At 47.1% G+C, this 17,273-nt stretch overlaps 1 protein-coding gene across 1 annotated transcript in view; it reads left to right on the forward strand.

The window, feature by feature from the left end:
- The first annotated feature begins 1,138 nt into the window (after positions 1-1,138).
- GAB3 (GRB2 associated binding protein 3) overlaps positions 1,139-17,273 on the forward strand; it is a 35,760-nt gene continuing 19,625 nt past the window's right edge. Inside the window, exons 1-6 of the mRNA XM_045285564.1 lie at positions 1,139-1,425; positions 4,326-4,542; positions 5,003-5,264; positions 5,349-5,481; positions 12,029-12,084; positions 12,529-12,751. Of these exons, the coding sequence (XP_045141499.1) occupies positions 1,161-1,425; positions 4,326-4,542; positions 5,003-5,264; positions 5,349-5,481; positions 12,029-12,084; positions 12,529-12,751 (1,156 nt within the window). The 5' untranslated portion in view covers positions 1,139-1,160. The remainder of the gene's footprint in view (positions 1,426-4,325; positions 4,543-5,002; positions 5,265-5,348; positions 5,482-12,028; positions 12,085-12,528; positions 12,752-17,273) is intronic.

Genomic DNA, 17,273 nt, shown 5'->3' on the forward strand with positions numbered 1-17,273 from the left:
CAGCGAGAGGACAATGCCAAGAAGTCCTCCGGTGGTTTCTCCCTGGTGCCTGGAGAGGGGCAGGGTACTGGGGCAAATGCAGTGGGCTCTTTCTTCAGACTTCGTGCCCATTTAGGCCGCCTAACCTCTGATTTGTTGGGATCTGCGTGCGCATACACACACACACACACCACTGTGGGGTTAAAGGGAAAAGGGAACCCCACAAAGCATCACAGGTTCGGTAGGCGCAATTGTACAGCGATAATAAGTAGAGATTATAGTAAAGTCATAGAGAGCATGAGAGTTAAAGGATGGAGTCAAGTAATGGAGTCAGACGCGATTCATGGTAGCATTGCTCACCTCAGACCAGCTTGGTGGTCCACGTGGAGAGAGGGGGAAGGGAAGGAGGGCAAGGGAACAAGGGAGAGGGGGAAGAGAGGGCAGTCACCAGGGAGTGAGCAGCAAGGAGGTCAGAGAGTACGAGAGCTCTCTATTGCTGACTCACGCCTATATACCTTTTGGGGGACATGCCAGCCCACTAATTACAGGTAGAGACATACGTCACAGGGAGGGGTTGCACTATAGGTTACACAGCAATGAGAGGGTGGTCTAGGGGGTGGTCTCTGGGTCTCCATAGGAACCATTATCAGTAGGGTGTAAACCCCTCCTACAGGAGCCTATCCATTGTCTCCAGAGGCAGGGAGCAGGCCCACCCCTGTGGTGGGATGAGACAGCAGTCTGGCAACCGATTGCCTTCAGGGGAGGGAATACCTGCGCATCTGACCTCCCCCCACCCCCACCCCCTCTCTTTGCACAGAGCCAAGATGATGTTGTCTCAAGAAAACATTTGAGTGGAAGGGTCCCCGAGTCTGGTTCTCAGCGGCCACACATGTCCCAGGCCTGGCTTCTGTGGAATATCAGCCTCTCTTTTCTGATCATGGGGCCTGGCTACCTCATCGTTCTCCTACGGAGAAGGTGGGGGGGGGGGGGCGAAGCACTGTGCCAATAAAGCTAACAAGAGAAAAGCCCGCAGCTGGGTGGGCTTTGTGTGGCACTAGTACATGGCTGATCTGCTTCTTTGCCTGAGGTCAGCTCTTGACAGAGCTTAGCGATTGATCCCTTGTCTGCTCCCCTCTTGGCAGGCCTGGCGAAAACGCTGGTTCGTCCTCCGGCGAGGCCGCATGAGTGGCAACCCTGACGTATTAGAATACTACCGGAACAAGCACTCAAGCAAGCCACTTCGCGTGATCGACCTCAGCGAGTGTGCCGTCTGGAAGCATGCCGGCCCGGGCTTCGTTCGGAAGGAATTTCAGAACAATTTTGTGTTCATCGTCAAGACCGCTTCGCGTACATTCTATCTGGTGGCCAAGACTGAAGAAGAGATGCAGGTCTGGGTGCATAGCATCAATCAGGTGTGCAATCTCTACAACTTGGAGGATGGTGCAGGTAAGAGCTGCTCATTTTACATCAGAATTATCCCACCCGCCATTTCCCAGCCTGCACAGCACTTTGCAACACTCTTTAGCCTACTTCTAAGGGTTACTTGGCTGCAGCTGGGACGTTTGAAAGGCTCTGATTGCTCAGGGCTTCCTAGAAATATCAAACTCTTTCTAAAGTTGGTAGAAATCAGCCTTTTGTATGGCTGTTTAGTTATTCAAAGACAAGAGCTGGACATGTGATTGGGGCCATGACTGGGCAGTGGGAGTGGCGAACTCAGGCAGGGGTGTGCAGGTGAGCCTGTGCAATCGCTGTTGGGGCCCCAACAGGCTCGTTCAGACGACGACTCCTGCTCTAAGGTTGGCTCCAATCTGCTTCACTGGAGCATGTGTGTATTTGGTGTTGGTTGTTGCCATCAAGTTGGTTCCCACCCATTGGGACCCTGTGCACCACAGAAGGAGACCCTTCCTAGGTCAGAGCCCATGGTTGCGGCTCCTGGAGGGCCTGCCTCTGTTCACCTGTGCCATGCCCTTCTCCACCCAAACGCACACACAGACACACACACATATGACTTCCCACCAGGGGACTTAAAAAGGTCCCGGGGAAAATGGGATTACAAGATAATGGGGGGAAAAAGAGGGAAATAAAAGGTGCCAGGATTTCCCCAGAACTTTTTGAAGCCCCTGCATCTGCAGTCCCTCCCTCCGGGCTGTAGTTCATTCCTGTCAAGGGTTCTCATGCTGAACCTGGAGCATCATTGCCCCACGCCTTGATTCTCAAACTGTGGGGTTTCGAATCTGGTGTCTTTTGGTCCCAATCTACTAGACAAGACCGTATGTCTAAATCCTCTGTGCATGGTGGGTTGGAGCTGATCCCATGGCAGGCACGTAACAACGGCAAGACAAGGCCCAAGCGCAGAGCTTCAATGTGGAAATGGTCCCTGTGTGTTTTTCATCCTCTGCCACTGAAGTAGCCACAGTGCAACACCAGGTGGCGATGAAGAGTTGAAGTGGTGGGTTTTCTGAGGACAAAGCGCTTTTCTTTCCACGCACTGTGGAAGCTTAATAAGTAACACTGCTGAGCTGTGACACAAACCAAAGCCAACTCCCTGCCATTGAGTCGATGTGGACTCTTGGTGAGCCTATAGGACAAGGTAGAACTACCCCTGTGAGTTTCTGCAACTGGAACTCTTTGCGGGAGAACGGGGCTCAATGAAAGGAAACGAGGGACGGCGGGTTTTTTCCCTTCAGCACAGCAGGTGAAGCTCCCTTGAAAGGTTGCAATCAGTCCAGCCTGTCTTGAGTCCAATAACATGCAAAGCAAGCAATTGATCCTTGATCAACCCCTCATATTGTATATCTTGTTTTGCTTCTCTTCTGTCTCTTTCTGCACTCAGAAGTTTAAAAAGTTTCCCCCAAACACACAGACGTAAATAGCATGCTTCCCAAGAAACCCAAATGAACAAGAATGAGTGAAGAGCCAGGCAGAAAGCACCAAGCTGCCAGAAGACCTCCACATGACCCCATTGCTCTCTATGCCCCCTGTTAGCCTTTAGGCCACTGGTTCTCAAACTTCCTCATGCCCCGACCCTTTCATACAGTTCCTCATGTGGTGGTGTGACACCCCCCCCCCCACCATAAAAGCGTTTTCGTTGTTACTTCATCACCGTCATTTTGCTACTGTTAGGAATTGGGCGACCCCTGTGAAAGGGTCATTCGACCTCCAAAGGGGTCGTGACCCACAGGTTGAGAACTGCTGCTTTAGGAGGTAGGGAGGGCTGTTCTCTTCATCTGAGAACCATCTTGAAGGGCTTTCTGTGTTTTGTGAATTGCATTCTCATCTTCCCGCCATGCTGATTCAGCGGTCTTGGTGCAATTTCCGTGCTCCTGTCCACGTCAAGGTTTGGTAGTAGAAGCTGGAGTCGAACCTGAGCAGTTTGGGGCCACTCTTGGAGTCCTGAGTTCCTGCACTCTGCAGTTCTCAGCTTCTGGTCAGATTCATCTGGAGGGCTGTTTTCTGATGGGGAGACTGTTATGCCCCTTCTTATTCTTCCCTTTGTTTTGCTTATAGCGGTCATCGGCAATCCCCTTTATTGACGCCTGTAGTAGAATGTACCTCCAGCGAAGGCAGGCTGTTGGTCTCCCCTGTGGTGGCAGTGTTCGAACAGTTCCAGGCCCATAGTGCAGTCGAGGGTGCAGAAAGCTCATGGAACAATTCCGTGATTTTGGGACCCTTTGAAAGACTTCCCATAGATCTCTCTATCAATGTCTAGAGTTGTACATACACGTATATGTATACATGCCAAAGTGAGTGTGCAACATTTCGTGTGTGTGTATGTATGTGTGTGTAGATGGATAGATATAGAGATAGACAGAGCGAGCGAGCCAATGTCCTGGGTGGCGTAGTGGTTACGTGTTGGGCTGCGACTCTCAGGGTCAGCAGTTGGAAACCACCAGCAGCTCCTTGGGAGAAAGACTGGGCTTTCTACTCCTATCAATGTGACAACCTCGGAACCCCCAGAGGCTTGCTAAGATTCAGCCTGGACTTGATGGCAGTGAGCTTGGTTACACACACACACACACACACACACACACACACACACAACTAAACAATGATGCAGGGCGGATCAAGAGGGTCATAAAGGAGCTATGTGTCAACTATCTAACTGCAGGGTTTTAGGCCAAGAAGGCTTGTTTGTAAAACTTTGAATTGATTCAACACTTCACTCTTGGAACCTTGGCTTTCCCTCTAGACGTTGTTTATAGCTCGGGGAAATGGTCTTCTCCCTGAGTACAAACACCAGCTGTGATTTGCATCCTCATAGTTGGCTTCTGAGCTGCGGTTGGAGAAGTCATGAGTGGATGGGAGCGCCATTCTTCACAAGCTAACCTGGGAACCTCTTTCTCCAGCAGAGTCAGGGGAGCGTCTCTCCCGCCCGACCTCCTCCTTCCAGCCTTCTGCCAACTCCTTTCGGACCACGCAGGCGGCTAGGTCCTCCTTGCCCAAAGAGGACCCAAGTGCTAACACCTTAGCCGCCGAGAGACCCAGACGGGACTCCGACTTTCTCTTCCTTCCCGATTATCTGATTCTGTCCAACTGTGAGACGGGAAGGCTGCACCGTACCAGGTAGGCGGAGGCCCGGGCAGCTCGCAGTTGCCCTGAGTCCACAGCCCCCCCCTCTTGTGCTCTCTGTGCCTGCCCAGAGCAGTCCTGCGGGCTGTTGTATCTTCCCGTGAGTGCGTCTGCCCTCACCTCTCTCTGCAGCTGCCAAAGTGGCGGCAGAGCACTATCAGCCCCCAAAGTTGCAGCAAGCAGCCGACGAAACAACATGTGTCATGTGTGTCAGCCTTACGGCTTTCCTTTCTACCCTTGTATCAGACACGGTCCCCTGCCTTAGAGGGTTTGTCAGAACTGTGGGCTAGAGAGGACCCAGGGCTGGACCGGTGGTTTCAGAGGCCTGGGAATGAGGCCAGCATGCTTTCTGCTTCAGATTTCTGCAGTTGGTGGGGGTTGGGGTGTCCGTGGCAGCACTATCACTATGCCACTCACTCTTATCTTCCACACGTTCCTGTCTTTCTGCCCTCAGTCTACCCACTCGCTGTGATAGCTGGTCAAATTCGGATCGCTCGTTGGAACAGACTTCATCTGATGACGTGTTTGTGGACTGCCTGCCTTCACTACCCGCCACTAACTTGATGGCCTCCGCGTGGCCTGGGAATGGAGCTCAGGAGGTGCCTTCCATGAAGCCCCAGGCTGCTCTGATCTGGAACAGAGACATCAATGGGCCATCTAGGGACCACTTGTGCTCATCACCGTTGCTGGAAACTTCCTTAAACCCTGCTATTCAGGTAGATAAAAACCAAGGTTCCTTGCCCTGTGGGGTAAAAGAACTAGACATTATGTTCAACACTCCACCTCCCCGACCCCCTAAGCCCAGCCATCTCGTTGAACGGCGCCAGGAGCAGCTCCTCTGGACTGGGCACAGCCGCATCAAGAACCCAGAATGCTCCATCGTTCCAAGAAGAATCTCTCTCTCGGGTTTAGATAACATGAGAACCTGGAAAGGTAAGTGTTGAGCTGCTAAGATTCTGTCCCAGCGCCTCTTCATTCCTTGTCCAACCTGGGCTCCTCCTCCATCTTCATGCCGGCACCAGAACTTTACCCCACATCCCTTGTTCAAGCCAGCCTCGTCTCTGCATGGGGCCAGGTACTTGGTGGAAGCACAAAGCTTGAATCTTAGTCATTGTCCTGCTCTGAGGCTGACCACCAGAAAAGATTCTGGGCTCCCTATAGTAAGGTGACCAGATTTGAACATTGGTAAAGCGGTACAAAAGTGGGACACCATTGATAAAACTCATATCCCGGTGAAATAGCCACACGGCAGCCGAACACCATGTACCCTAGCTTGTCGTGCATTCTTTCCAACAATTGGGACTTTTTAAAAACGCCGTGGGATGCAGGAACAATTGTTAAAAATCAGGACTGTCCCGCCAAAAGCGGGACGTCTGGTCACCTTACCCTACAGATACTGAAACTAGTCACAGCCTTTGTCCCTTGGTGGGACGGCATCTCTCCCTGAGACAGCTTGTTTGGAGTCATTTGGGATGGAAGGTGGTGTCTTTGCCTCTCCCTCACTTCGGGAGGCCAGAGCCTGTCATCCTTCTGCTTTGCAGCATCTCCATGAGCCTCTCTCAGCGTCTCATCTGGTTGCCCAGTAGGGAGAGGACTTTGGGCCCAGGCATCCTCCTCAGGGCAGTGCCAATGCAGGTCCCCCCGCCAGCTAGGCTCTGTGGCATGCCCCTGGAGCCCTCTTTTGCCTTTCCTCATTAGAGCACTCTGTTCTCCTCGGGTTGCCCATCATCTACCACCCTTATCCTCCCACTAGGATCTCTCCTTGTGACTTGACGGCCTCCCCAACTTACCTATACTGTTTACTCTTCTCTTCATGTTGGCCTGTCTCTCTTAGATACATGCATAGACACATATGTGCACAAACGAGTGCGCAGACACATACAAACAATTAACAAATGTTGCTATGATTTTTATAGCAACACCTTTTGACTCATCCTCATATTTCATAACTGAAAAAAAAGACTGAATACACTGTGTTTGTACATAATAATATTGTATCAGTGTTAAATTTCCTGGATCTGATCATCGTTCCCTGGTTATGGAAAAGAGTCGCCTTGCTCTTAGCGGATGTCCACTGAAATAGTTAGGAGTGAAGGGTTCTGACGACTACTGTGTACCTGAACTGTTGTGGAAGAATACACAAACACATTTATACGTCGAAAACATGTAATTATGGAACCTTTTACAGTGACCCACATAGTCAACATTTGCAGTGTTCTTGATTTCTTTCTCGGGAGTCCTGATGGCGCCGTGGGTTAGGCATTGGGCTGCTAACCTCAAGTTCGGCAGTTCAAACCCGGCAGCTGCTCCACACGAGGAAGATGAGGCTCTCTGTGCCCACAAGGAGTTACAGGCTCGGGAACCCCGAGTAGGGCCATTCAGGGCCAGAATCGCTTTATTTCTTTTTATGGACTTGAGTGATCACGTGGTGTCATTTCCTTGTTCCAACATAGCTCCTTTCTCTCTTTTTCCCTTTATGTTGTTGTTACAGAATCTATTACTTCTTCAGATGACTTTACCCTTCCCCTTTACTTCTTCATGAAGATTTGAGTTATTTTCCTTTAGCATTTCTTGTGAAGGAGGCCTGTCTGCTCCCAGCAAAATTTTTCAATATTTGCTGATTTAGGAGGAGTGTTTTTATTTCACCTTCGTTTTGAAGATGACTACAGAATCCCTGTTTTACAGGTGTGTTTTCTTCTCGCGTATTTTGAGTGTATCATCCCACTGCTGTCTGATGTTCCAGTATTTTCCATGAGAAATCAGCTATTTCACCTGCTGTGATTCCTGCTCACATGATGGGTCAATGTTCTCTTCCGCCTTCAAGATCTTCTCGGACCAATTTGACAGTGACGTGTGTAGGTGTGGCTATCTTTTTTCCCTGCGTGCAGTCTTTGGAGCTCTGTGGATGTGTTGATTGATGGTTTTCATCAGCTTTGGGAAGACTTTCTTCAAATATTCTTTCTTCCCTTTTGTTTTGGCCACACCTTCTGGGACAATCATTCTGCATTCGCTGGTAAACTTGATGGCACCTCACAGGTCTCAGGCTTTATTTAGTTTGCATCATTCTATTTCCAGTTCTAATTTCCAGACTGAATAACCTCAACTGACCTACCGCCCAGGTTGGTCTCCTGTCGAGTCTCTTTTTCCCCTAGTTGCTGTTGCCTGGATTCGGACTCTCCGTGGCCCGTGTATGTCAGGGTGGACTTGTTCTCCACAGGCGTTCAGTGGCCGGTTTCTTGGAACTGAGTCATCAGTTTCCTTCTGATGTGCCTCTGGGTGGACCAGAAAGACCTGCATTTCTGTTTGCAGCCAAGCACTTCACCGTGACTCCATAGTGAATCTTTCATTTTAATATTGTACTTTTTAACTATATAATTTTTCATTTGCTGCTTTTTCATAATTTGTCTTCCTATTGATGAGTCATTGTTTAACTGTTTCCCCCTTAGTTGTTTAAACATGGCTTTGTGTGGTTCTTTGAACATATTTATCGTAGGCATTTTAAAGGTTTTCTTTCTTTTGTTAATTACATCATCTAGACTTCTTCTGAGATGGTTTTTATTGACGCTTTGCCCCATCTTCCCTACTTATTTGCATGCATTATAATTTGCATTGAAATCTGGACATTTTGAATACTGTATAGTAGCAACTTTAAATTCTCTCCACTCCTCCATCCCCGGTTATTGTTTGTTTGTTTGTCCAGTGACTGTTATCCTCAGTATGTGGCCACTGGAGACTGCTTGGTTTTTGTATCTTGTAATCTTGGTTTTTATTTTTATGGTTGGCTTCCTAGGAGTCACCTCTGGGTCAACAGAACTTATTATTCACCCAATTATTTGTCAGAAGTTGCGCTTAAACTCTGCCTTTTGCCAATAGATCTGTGTGTGGGTTGAGGAACACATTAAAGATTCAAACTGTTTGCAAATCTGTCCCAGTAGCCTGGCCTCATGTTCTGCCAGGGACAAGCAAATTAGATTGGGCTCTCTTTGACCTCTCCTTATTGAACATGACTTGCACGCGCACATAGCTTTCCAAACTCCTCGGGATGAATGAGAACATATTACGACCCACTTACGTTGTCTCCGTCTTTGTTAGACTTCTGGCTGTTCTGATGCTCTTCTGCTTGCTCCAACCAGTGCCAAGACTTCAGACTGTCTGCATGCTGGCCTTCCCTGATGGTTTGCCACCCCAAGTTTGCCACCTATTATTTTCAATAATGTCCAGGGGCACAGAATTTTATGAAATCAATTCAATCCCCATTGGAAGCCCTGGTGGCATAGGAGTTACTCATTGGACTGCTAGCTGTAAGGCCAGCTGTTCGAAGCCACCAGCTGCTTCTCAGGGGAAAGATGAGGCTTTCTGCAGTCTCAGAAACCCACAGGATCAGTTCTACCCTGGGTTTACCCTAGAGTTTGTACTAGAGTGTCAAAATAAGTTAGAATCAATTCAATGGCAATGAGCACAGGTCTCTAAGTCATATCTTATTCTGTTGTTTAACAGCATCAAAGGTGCTGATCATCATGACTTGTCTTGCACTGATTGCAACATTTTGCATTGATAACCATCAGCGATATTGGCTTTTAATAATACTCCTTATTTTATCTTTATCAGGTTTAACCATTGGTGTTAAACTTGCTAACTAAGAAGAATTAAAAGTATTCTTTGACTTTCTATGTTTGGGAATAAATTATCTAGCATTGAACTTCTGATCTCTGAGAGTTTGCTAGAAATCCACATTGGAATCACCTCCGGTGCTTTTGAAAGGAAATCTGATATACTGTGTTTCTTCTGAAATCATCTCTTTCCTCTAGGTTTTAGTATTTACTTGCATTGAGATGTGCAAAGTCATCCCAGGTTTCTTTTGTTTGTTTTTAAAAATTGGGGGCAAATCTTTTCTTTCCTGTGCATCTTGTAATTTTGACTTCTTTTCTGAGTTAATTTTTTCCCCTTCAATTTCTTTCCTGAGTGAAATAGATCTACTTTTGAAGTCATGTCTTCTTCTCAGTGTGGGGGTGGAGGCCTCCATTCATGTCCTTTAAGAACAAAAGGTTGGAATGAACTGGATAGAAAATATAAATAGGCTAGTCAAATAAGTGATGGTGTATCTGTAGGCTGGACTATAATACCAATGAGTTTCTCGGACTGCTCCCTAAAACACGATCTGGAAAAAAAGTTGCAGAGCAGGTAGTTTAAGATGATACTGTTTGTATTAAAAGTGAATTCATATAGATAGGAATATATACTCCTAGAATAAACTTTTATAAGTTCTGCAGGAGACTGGTAACACCCCTGCCCCCCCCAGCCCCATCCCTACCCATTCTGGAGATGCGACTGCCAAGCTGTGGGAACCAGCTGAGAGGAAGCCTTCTCACAGTATAACTATCGGAGTGTATGAGTCTATGTAAAATGAAGAAAACTATCCCTTCCTTCCTCAACCTTGTTTTATGGGAGAAAGAAAAGAAATCGAGTAAATGGTATATGATGCATTAGAAAATAATAGGTGCTTTGGAAAAAGAAAGTGGAGCAGAGGAAAGGAAACCAAGCTAATTCTTATTAAGAGATTTGAGGAAACATTTGCAGGGAGTGGCTTCGACTGCTGTGTTGAGAATAGACTGAAGGGGGAGTCAAGGGTAGAAGCAGGAAAAGCAGCCTGGGGATTAATGGCCTAATCTGGGCCAGCGATGGTGACCAGAGCAACAGTCTCCGAACTTGTACAAAGTGGTGGACTGTTTGAAGTATCCTGATCAAGATGGATCTTGAAGGCACAACTTCATGGTTGGATGTGGGGTTTATGAGAATGAATGAAATAACGGATGACTTCCTGGTTTTAGGTTTGATAACCTAAGACAAGAAACAAACTCGAATAGGCGAGGGGTATTTAAGAAGTTGCTTTGGTATATGTTGAGCTTGAGATATCTGGTGGAAATGTCAGGTAAATCATTAGAAATACAAGTCCGAAAGTCTGGTGAGAGAGCAGCAGTGGAGCTCTGAGTGTGAGCGTTCTCAACATATGTTTCCCAAGTGCGGGTGTCAATCCACCTGGTGCCTTCCTTTAGTTTGACCTCGCCTGCATGCTCTCCAAGACTCCTCCCACGCTCAGGCATGTGGATAACTGAGCCTTTTGGTGCAGGGCTTTCTCTAGATTTAGGCTCTTCTGTACTAATTGTAGTAGGGATCTTTATTAACAACATCCCTAACAAGTGCCAGATTGTTTGTCTTCTGTGTTCCTTACTGATATTAACACACACAACCTTCTCAGCAGTCTTATGAAATACACTCTATCCCCGATCTCTGATGAGGAAACTGACAAGAGCGTGTTCATGCTGCACAGCTAGTATGGGGTGGAGTGAACAAAAGCAAACAAAATTGCACCTTTTCCTTGGGGGAGTTTAAAAACAAACAAATGAAAACTGAGTTTCCAAGACTGTAACGAACTCTATCGGAGTAGAAAGCCTTATCTTTCTCCCGTGGTGGAACAGGGCTTGCAGTGTGTCACCAGCATCTACCCCTCCTTCAATAGAAGTATTCCGTCTGTCGAGTCCAGCCCAACTCAGAGTGACCTTTCAGCTAGCAGCCACTAGTGCTTACCTATTGCATCACCAGGGAGCCTTTCTACATATAGCAAGCTCTGTGCAAATACACTTATTTATTTCTCAGAGGCAATCCCATCCTGCATATCTCCACATGCTTCGGCCCCCGACGCTTGCTGGACTTCTCAGCAATGTCCCGCCTCATTGGCCCCTTTTCCTTGCCGGAGGCTTTCCTGACCCAGTGCCTTCCAGAGCTGCTAGGCCTGCTGCTTGTTGAGTCCTGGGGCTTGTGCCCACACTCCTCTCAATACTCTCAACTGCTACCTGCCATTTCCTCTGATTCCAGGCTCAAATATCTTGTGGCCTTTGGGGCCTCTCTTTAAATTCAACAATTATTCACAAATTTTATGTCTGTTGATCTTTCACACCCATCCCATCTGACCTTGACTGAACCAACTGCCTGCATCTCTACCTGACTGACACTTGATACAGAAGATCATGGCCACACATCTCAACCAGACCCTCAATGCTATTGTGTTTCTGGTCAGCCCCATCTCTTACTCATCACAAGGGCCACTCCCAGCCTTGATGACCTTATGGAATGAGTGGTGGCCTCCTAACCGCAAGGTCAGCAGTTCAAAGCCACCAGTTGCTCCTTGCATGGAAAATAGGGCTATTTAGTCCCCTAAAGATTGAAAGCCTCAGAAACCCTATGGAAGATGGCTGTGGGTCAAAATAAACTCAACCTCAGTTCTACCTCCCCCATCTCTAGTCTCGTGATTCATGTAATAAATACAATAAGCATTTGTTAATGACCTGATATATTTCCATCTCACAGCCCAACGAGAGTCAGTGTTATAATTTTCTACCTCATGAGAGTGGAGTTCAGGGAGACGTGCACCCTAGTTTCAAGGGGTGCCTGCATTTGTAACCATCCACCTTGTTTCTTGCAGCAGACGTAGAAGGCCAGCCCTTACGACACCGAGACAAGAGGCTTAGTTTAAATTTGGTAAGTTCAGTACTCAGCTGCCTTGTAGCCTTAAGTTCACATAGTCCTTTGAAGACTTTGGAGATTCCACACTAAGCAACCTGAGGACGGAACTCTTCAGTCTCCCTTAAGATCTGAACTTGTTTGTAAAGTGTATGAGAGTCACCAACTGCCCTTTTCTAATCCAAGTACTTGCTCAACTGGGGGTGGCTACTTAAGATGTTACATTCTACTTAAGAGATGTGCACCCATTCATGCATCTCTCTCTTCTGGCATCAGATCTAGGAGAATCACGTTAAGGTGAGAGGCAGAGCCTGAATTAGAAGCTTGCTTGCCTTTCCTAAGGAAGCTCCCAATTATTCTAGAATAATCTGGAGCTGAAAACATATGCACAGCTTCAGCTACCCACAAGTAGGAGCGTCCGTACTGGCCTGTGGTTCCCAACATGTCCCTGTTCTCTTACAGCCCTGTAGGTTCTCTGCGGTGAGCCCCACAGCTTTTCCAGCCAGTGCTGAAGATAGCTACATGCCCATGGGCCCCGGCCCTGCTGCCGTGGGGCTTGGACCCCACGCCAGCCTGGATGAGTACATCCCGATGAGCTCAGTGAACATCTCAACCCCACTGCCTGAGCTACCAATGGACCTGGAGCCTCCTCCGGTGAACCGAGATCTCAAGCCTCAAAGGAAACGTAAGTCGCTTGACCAGGCCTGCTATGCAGAGAGTGGAGTATGGTCCTGGCAGCTGCTTAGAAGAGGTTTTTGTCCTGACTTTCTCTGGAAGAGAGGCGCTAGGCAAATCAGCTCAGCAGGCTGAAAAGTGATGGTGAGAGAGAAGTGACGGGGCTAGAATGGGGGAGGGCTGGGGCCAATAGAAAGAGTCAGCAGGCAGACAGGGTCCGAGGGCCTAGGAACTTACAGGCATCATGGCTCTCAAATAGGACCTACAAAGCCAAATCCATTCCACAGGGCTCCTCTGTGGCTTCTCTCCTCCCCAGAAGTCCAGGAAGAAGGCAGCCAGGAAGGGCTTTTGACACGAACTCCTGAATGTGCTGATCTGGCCACAGGCACGCACTGTTCTGAGCATGTTCATCAACAGAGGCGTTTGGGGAAGAGAGTACGAGTTCTGTGTGCAGCTTCTGCATGACTCCCAGTCCCCTTTTGTGATCTGCTAAGCACCGTGGACAGATGGGGAGATAGACAGGCAGAGGGGTAGGGGAAACACTGGTCAAAGCAACTGGCTGGCTTCATTCTTGCCCAGCCAGATGGTGTGAATGATTACCAGGAAATATTCTGGCCCTCCCTTTGGTCTGTCTCCCCCCCTCCCCCCTGTCCCCTCCCTCCCCTTTAGATAAACCATCCCCTGAGGTGGCTCTATCCAAAGCTAGTCAACTGGAGGCAAACCACCCTCACAGTGCCAGTGCATTTGCTCTGCGTGTCGAGCTGTGTTAGGCACTGGGTGGGAGGCAGAAATGAGGACAGCAGGACAGCTCTTTGTCTGAGGGGGAGGAAGACATGTAAAACCACCTGGAAGAAGAAGAACTATGAAGTCAGTACTAAGTCGGAGAACAGATGCTGTCTCCTGAGGCTCCAGGGAAATCATCATTCATGCTGGTCAGAAACACTTTCACATGAGGTGAGGATTATTGTTTGGCTCAATGACATTTTGGACAGAAGTGTTGTCCAACAGAACTTTTTGTGACCATGGAAATGTAGTTATTGGATACTTAAAATGTGGCTAGTGTAACTGAGACACTGAATTTTAAGCATTACTTCATTTTAATAGTTTACATTTACGTGTATATAGCCACATTTGCCTGGTGGCCACCATATTGATGCATACAACTCTATAGGACCTGAGAATAGGAGGAGCGATGACAGTTGGTTGGATGGACTTGATGTTGGGGATTCACTAGACCCGAGACCACAATGGGAGACAAATGTGACCACCGGGATGGAGTGTGGGCCCAAGCCGGAGAGCACAGAGGCTGAGCCAGAGGGGGGCTGGAGGAGGAGCTGGAGGCCAGGGCGTCACGCAATCCGGAGAACGTGGTACCTGAGGGTCTGCACGTCCCATGGGTTGTCTCCAGGCCCTGACTGAGACTCCTGGGAAACCAACTGGAGAGGCTAAAGGTTACTTGGTAAACATAGACTTGAAGGAAAGGGAGGTGGTGTCAGGCGCAGGGTGCACCATCTAGCCTCGGGGTGGGGTGGGGGCTCTGAACCTACCTTGTTTCCCTCCCCATCCCCAGGACCTTGCTCCCTGGAGATGGGGTTCCAAGGTGCCCCAGATTGACCTCGACTCTCCCTTGAGAACCCCTTCCCTCTGCCTTGCATCCAGCCTATCCATTTTTCATTTTATGGATTTCGCCTTTGGTACAATATCTAAAAATTCATCTCCAGACCTGAAGTCATTTATTCTACAAGCTTTATAGCCTGATAGTTTTGCCTTTTACATTTAGGTCTATGATCCAGTTTTTCAGTTCCCTTTTTGCAAAATTTGTGAGGTCTGTATTTAGATGTGTTTTTTGCACGTGGATGTCCTTTCTCCAGTGACTTGCTTTTACTCCTTTTTCAACAATCGGTTAACTTTATTTGCGTGGGTCTATTTCTGGGCTCTCTCTTCTGTACCATTGATCTAGTTGTCTGGTCCTTTGCCGCTACCACGATGTCTGGATTAATAGCAACTCCAGAAGCCATACACTATCAGTCTTCCAACTTCGTTCTTGTTCAGGATTGCTATTCTGGGCCTTTTGCCTTTGGATAGATACTCTATCATCTGCTTGTTGATATCTACACAATAGCTTGCTGGGATTTTGAGTAGGATTGTGTTGAAGCTAGAGGAACCCTAGTGGCTTTGTGGTTGAGTGTTGAGCTGTTAACTGAAAGATCAACTGTTTGAAACCACCAGCCACTCTGCTGGAGGAAGAAGGGGCTTTCTACTCCTGCAAACAGTCCCAGTCTCAGAAACTCAAAGGAGCTTATCTACTCTGTCCGCTAGGGTTGCTATGAGTCGGCATGGTCTCTTGCATCTGATTGGTTGTGTGTGGGTTGAAGCTCTAGATCGAGTTGGGAAGAACAGTACCATGGCTCCCTGTCTCGGTCTTTCCCCATGAGACAGTCGTCCTATTTTGCATATCCCCAAATCTTTGAGTACTTTCATCGGAGTTATTCCTTATCTAGATTTTTAAAATATATATTTGGTTACATTTATAACCAAGTGTCATGCACTTTGGGCATATTATCAGGAGAGACCAGCCTGTGGAAAGGGCCATCCTGCTTGGTAAAGTAGGACAAGGCAACAGAGGAAGGCCCTCTAGTGGCTGCAGTAATGGGCTCCAACCGGGCCGTGTCTCCTTGTGTTAAGACGGGGACTGACTTGACTGCACCCAAAACAACAACATACCGAAGTGGTACTTCATTTTTGGTTGCTGTTTTAAGGAGTGCTTTTTTTTTCCTTCTTATTTTCAGATTCCAATTTTTCATTGCTGATATCTAGGAGTACAATTCACTTGCATATTAGCCTTGTATTGTACATCATTCCCACAACTGCTTATTAGTTCCAGGAGTTTTTTGGGTCATTTCTTTGGAATTTTCTACATAGATAATTATGTCATCTGGACAGACAATTTTTTTTATTTCTTCCTTATTTTTGTTGATTTATTGCATCAACCAGGACACCTTTGCCATTTTTCCTAGTCTTAGAGGCAAAGCATCTACTTCTCACCATTAAGGATGTTAGCTGTAGATTTTTTTTTGTAGGTGTTTTTTATTTTTATCAATTTGAGAGATTTCTAGATTCCTAATGTGCTGAGAGGTTTTTTCATGAATGGATGTTGGATGTGAGAGCCTTTTTCTTCTTTAGCCTGTGGATACAACTAAATACATTGCTTGGTGTTTCCGTTTTTGCTTTCAAGATAAAACTTTAGTTATGTTAAATATATACATAACTTAACATTTGCCAATCCAACATTTTCACATATACAGTTGCATTAATTGATTTCTGAATGTTAAACCAGCCTTGGACCCTTGCACAGGTGATGATTCCATTCATGATAACCCTAAAGTACCAACACCATTGTCATTTGATTCCTATGGGTGGTTTCCAGCTGCTTTAGCCACCCAATCAGGAAACTTCGCTAGATGCTCGTGGACTTGTTGCAGATATCTTCCTCCAATCCACAGTCATACATCTGCCCAGATTTGGAAAACAGTAGATAGAAATGTAAGCCCTTGAAATGCATTTTCTTAACTTACAAAGATTGCAATTAGTTTGATTGTTGTTGTTGTTGTCAGGTGCCATCGAGTCGGCTCCAGTTGTTCCCATTGATGCAGCCGCTGTGTCAATCCATCTTCTTGAGGGCCTTCCACTTTACCAAGTACGATGTCCTTCTTCAAGGACTGGTCCCCTGACAACATGTCCAAACCACAGACCATAAAGTCTCATCATCCTTGCATCTGTGGAGCCCTCTGCCTTTATACTTCTTCCAAGACAGATCCATTTGTCCTTTGAACAGTCCAGGGTACTTTCAATATTCTTCTCCAGCACCACAATTCAAATGCATCGATTCTTCTTCACTGTTCCTTGTTTAATGTCCACATTTCACATGCATACAATGCAATGGAGATCACTAGGGCTTGGGTGAGGTGCACCCGTAGTCCTCAAGGGAACATCCTTGCTCTTCATCACTCTAATGAGGTCTTGTGTGGCAGATTTACCTAATGCAATACATCTTTTGATCTCTTGACTGCTGTTTCCAAGAACATTGATTGTGGAGCCAGATCCTTGACAACTTCGACCTTCTCTCCACTGATCATGATGTTCCCTGTTGGTCCAGTGGTGAGCATTTGGGTCTTCCTTACCCTGAGCTGTAATTCTTCCTGAAGGCTACAATCTTTGATCTTCATCGGCAAGTACATCAAATCTTCCTCACTTTCAGCAAGCAAGATTAAATCACCTGCATATTGCAAATTGTTAATAAACCTTCCTTCTATCCTGATGCCACATTCTTCTTCATTTAATCCAGCTCCCATGACGATCTGCTCAGCATACAGATTGAATAAGTATAGCGAGAGGAGACAACCCTGATGCACACCTTTCCTGATTTCAAGCCACACAGTGCTCCCTTGTTCTGTTCACACTACTGCCCCCTTGACCTCATGAACACAATGAAGTGTTCTGGAATTCCCATTCTTCCCAAGGTTATCCACAGT

Source organism: Echinops telfairi, unplaced genomic scaffold (genome assembly GCF_000313985.2).
Source record: "Echinops telfairi isolate 266 unplaced genomic scaffold, ASM31398v2 ScPeMD7_7472;HRSCAF=8510, whole genome shotgun sequence".
NCBI classification, from domain to species: domain Eukaryota; kingdom Metazoa; phylum Chordata; class Mammalia; order Afrosoricida; family Tenrecidae; genus Echinops; species Echinops telfairi.